General features: G+C 32.8%; 1 protein-coding gene across 1 annotated transcript in view; it reads left to right on the top strand.

Moving 5' to 3' along the window:
• The first annotated feature begins 2565 nt into the window (after window positions 1-2565).
• LOC108769587 (muscle M-line assembly protein unc-89) overlaps window positions 2566-4358 on the top strand; it is a 30259-nt gene continuing 28466 nt past the window's right edge. The window contains exon 1 of the mRNA XM_018520624.1: window positions 2566-2740. Within this exon, the coding sequence (XP_018376126.1) occupies window positions 2566-2740 (175 nt within the window). The remainder of the gene's footprint in view (window positions 2741-4358) is intronic.

The following is a 4358-nucleotide window of genomic DNA, read 5'->3' as shown; positions in this document are numbered from 1 at the left end:
ATTTACGAAAATTCAAGAAATTAATTAATTAATTTTTATATAAGCTTAAAAATAATAAAATGGATTTCGAGCAGAGTTCCATAAACGTGTAACATTGCCATATAATTAAAACATGTATATAACATATACATATACACATACAGTGTAATAGATAAAATATTATTGTAATAAAACTGTAACAGTGTTTACGCATTCTTATAACGTTTCTTCAATTATACCGTGAAAGATTGAAGCATTTAAGATAGCGTAGACATTTTGTAATGCGACAGAATGAAAAGGAGATTATTTGAGAATGATACGATATTAATCTGACAATGACCTAGGACGTTAATTCGTGCTGCTTGTATGCAATAGACGTCGTTTCACTCTAACATTAGGCAGAAGTACGCGCCAGCAAACTCATTATTCTTCTTGTCCTGAGGGCGCATATCCTGCGCTCTTCGTCTACGCGCGAATAATCTTCGCCAGGATTTCGCCATTGTATTATTGTGTCTGCCACCGAGTGATAAACTGCGCATTCCGCAGGGAACACCGCTCCGCTCATTACTAATATAGTCGCACGACGGCGTCCTATCGTAGTTAACGGAGCTCTCATTGCATCCCCTGAGAAACTCGAAGTTAAGGACTCGTCCGCTTCAAAGCGGCCACCACGCGCGGGAATTCCACGTAAAAAGAATCTGGATTCTTGGATTGAGTATATCATGAGTGGCATTTTCATTCTCAGAATAGCGAGACACTCGGAAGGAATGGAATTTATTCTCTGCGACATAGTTGTACATTCCCTTATAGACTATCTATTCCTATTTGTTATTCTTTTTAGGAAAATAGAGAAATTTAAAAATAAATTAAATAGATTTAAAATTCAGTTGAATTAAAATTGATTTCCCATCGTTACTACTTTAATTACATTTTATTGTACATATGATTAGGATTAAATAATTATATAGTTTCTTGTTAGATTTTGCTCGATTTTGTTGTATAGTGATTCATGAGTGAGAGAGAGAGAGAGAGAGAGAGAGAGAGAGAAAATCACATTAAAGTGTTTCCATATTCTTTTATCGGATCAGTTTAACTTAATAAAAGTAAAGAAGCAATTTGCAAGGCAAACTCAATATCTTCCATCAACAGTACATAGGCGTCACCAATTCAATACAGTGGGCTACTGGTGGATTACGGAAACTCATTAACCGACTTTAATACCTTTAAACGGCGAAGCCTTTTCGCTATACGTTCCAACAAAGCTGCCACAAACTTACGGATAAAACAATTTGACCCCGACCGATACGCCGATGATATACACGGTATATAATAGCCATCGCGATAACGTATCTCGCGGAGCTGGGTAAAAGAAAAGAATAGACGACAAAGCATACAAGAATCAATTTATTATCACCATAAAAGAAGAAGTACAAGCAGATATTCTTATAAAGTTTCAGGACATTTAATCATAAATATCGACAGCGATGAGACCGACTAAAATTACTTTACGCAAGCAAAAATAGATATAAACTGCTGAGATGAGCATAAGATTGCTACATTTACGATTCTTAATTATGCCTTTAGGAAAAGATACAAGAAAGCTTCCTCGAGCGAGAGACAAAAGGCTTATTGTAAGGCGAAAAGAAAGGAGGGGAGATTAAAAAGCGGACGCATGCAAAATCGATCGCTGAATTACGGCCACATTATGACTGTGAAATTTGCTAGGGCCGCACTTTCCCGGCTGCAGTGAATTAATCCGCGAGAAAGAAGACTCGAGCGGCCTCCGACACGGGGGCCGCGGAAGCTGATGATTCATTTCGGAGGAAGCGTGCAGGGCAACTAACGGCAGAAGAGAACTGCTGCAACGTGGCGCGCCTCGGAAGAGGATTCCGGTAACGAGAAGCTCACCGATTAAACGATCGAAGGATGCTGACGTGCGTGAATCATTGTCTAGGAAATTTGTTAGCACAAATTATCGGGATTTCTATTAATCTCGCGGAACTTTATTGCAATTGTTTTTAATGTGAGCACATGTTTGTGAATTTGACAAATATAACTGCTTCGATAAGTAAGCTTGTTTTTCTAATATCCCTCAAATTATTCGTTATGACTCGAGGCATATGAGAGATATTGTATTTCAGCTATCATAAATGGAATCATTTGGTTATTCCTTTTAAATCGATTTTTCTCATCATTCTATGTTACAACTGTTAAGGGAAAGTAAATATTTTGTATAACTTTAATAATAAATAATAACTTTGTATAAAATGTAAAACTGATAAGGAAAAGTAAATATTTTATATAAAAGATCCTTTATATACTCCATATAAGAAAATGTATCGAAATAAAATATTATATATATGTATATATTCAAATATTTATTTTTCAATTATTTTATCATATTACTGTAGAAATAATTAGACCTGTTAATTAATTTTTGAATGAAATATTAATATAACAAGCGATATAATTATGATTTTATTTAATCAGTAATAAATGAAATAAAGTGTAACCAATATATATATAAGAAAATTACAATAGAGATAATTTATGAAATTCTTCTCTTTATATATTTAGCCAATAGGTATGCATTTGAAAAAGTACGAGTGGGTGGGCTCGCCTGACATCGGTGACTGTTCGTTATGGGTCAGATCAGCCACGTTAGAATTCGATGACGGACTTTGGCAATGCCAAGTAACTGCCAGTGATTTCACTACGCAGGACGCGTTAGCATCCGAACCAGCGAGGCTGGTCGTCAGAGGTAAGTGCTATGATACATAAATAGAACAGAAATTTATTGCGAATTATTTTTTTTAGCAAAAATCACTTTTTAACCAGCAAATAAAATTTTGATTTAAATTCTGATAAGTAATATAAGTTTTATTATGCGATTTTCAATACTGTTCTACATATTTGATAAAGTACATCGAAGATATTATATATATTAGATAGATATAGCACAGATAGATATCATATAATACGTATAATTGTGATCATAATATTGCGCGCATCTATTATGAGCTAGTAATTACAAGGTAATTCGACACGAAATCAAGAAACCGAAACATATTCATTCGAACCATCTTGTTTTCTCGCGTTAATGACGAAATAATTGATTTTGGAAACTCGCTCGTTAATGAAACGATCGACATTATTGTTAGATACACATCGCGCGCAATAACTCGTACAACTTAATAAATATTCACGTAGTTTCGTACCTTAAACTTTGTCATTTTATCGTTACTCTCAGAATTACATATTACCTCATCGAATATATTTCGTACTTTTTATTGCCAAAATTATAGCAGATTAATATCTCTCGTACGGGAATCATACATTACATGTATACGCTGATTAGTTGTGTAAAACCACCTATATGACTCCCTCGATGTTACATTTTCACCTGGTAAATCCCATGACACAATTAGCAATAAAGCGACAGGATTTATTTCTGTGACACGAAAATAGAGTTTGCCAGCATGAAAATCTCTATTTCCTTTTTTTTTAATCTTACGGTTTGCAATGACTAATTGCAATTTGCACGTTATTAAAATAGTTATAATGATAAAATCTAAATGTATCGATATGTACAAGGATTTTTTTTATAACATGTGGCAGATGATTTTGATAGGATGATTTTGACAGATTTTTTTCTTGTAAATTACAAATCTGTAATAAAAATGCTCCAGCACATCAAGTTTAAAAAAAAAATTCAGTTAAAAAGCAAAAGAAATGTATTTTTGGTTATTTCTTAAGTTGTTTGAAAAATGGTACGTCATAGATATTCGGAAATTAGCTTGAATGAAATCTCAAATCTTAAGCTATAACCGTAAAATAAGGATAGATAAGTAACATGACAATATTTTTTGTAACACAAATTTTTTTTAAGAGCGCCCACCATTTACAGCGTGTGTGTATGTGATCCGTTATATTATCTCTCTAAACAGATTGGAATTTTTTAGAAAACATCAAAATCCTATGTTATTAATATAGTTATCTAATCGATTAGTCGATTTGATGTTAAATAATTATAAGGTATTCATTACATATTGTAATATTATATATATATTACATATATTACACATGCAATTATATGTATATATCACAGTCAAAGTGTTAATTTAGTAAATGTATACACTGACTACAGCAGATTACAGTAAATGTATACATTTACTGAGTTAACACTTTGACTGCGACATCAATACATATAATTATAATTATCTACATCTATTACATATATTACATCTACATGCTATTTTTAATTATAGGATTTTGGCGTTTTTTAAACAAATAATCTGTATAAAGAGACAATATAGGATGACTTACGTAGGGTAAGGTTGCCGAAATCGCACCATTTTTCATATAATGGCTTATAACTC

The sequence above is a fragment of the Trachymyrmex cornetzi genome, unplaced genomic scaffold (genome assembly GCF_001594075.2).
Source record: "Trachymyrmex cornetzi isolate Tcor2-1 unplaced genomic scaffold, Tcor1.1 scaffold92, whole genome shotgun sequence".
NCBI lineage: Eukaryota > Metazoa > Arthropoda > Insecta > Hymenoptera > Formicidae > Trachymyrmex > Trachymyrmex cornetzi.
Note: the sequence above shows the minus strand (reverse complement) of the source record. Positions and strands in the feature narration are given on the sequence as shown.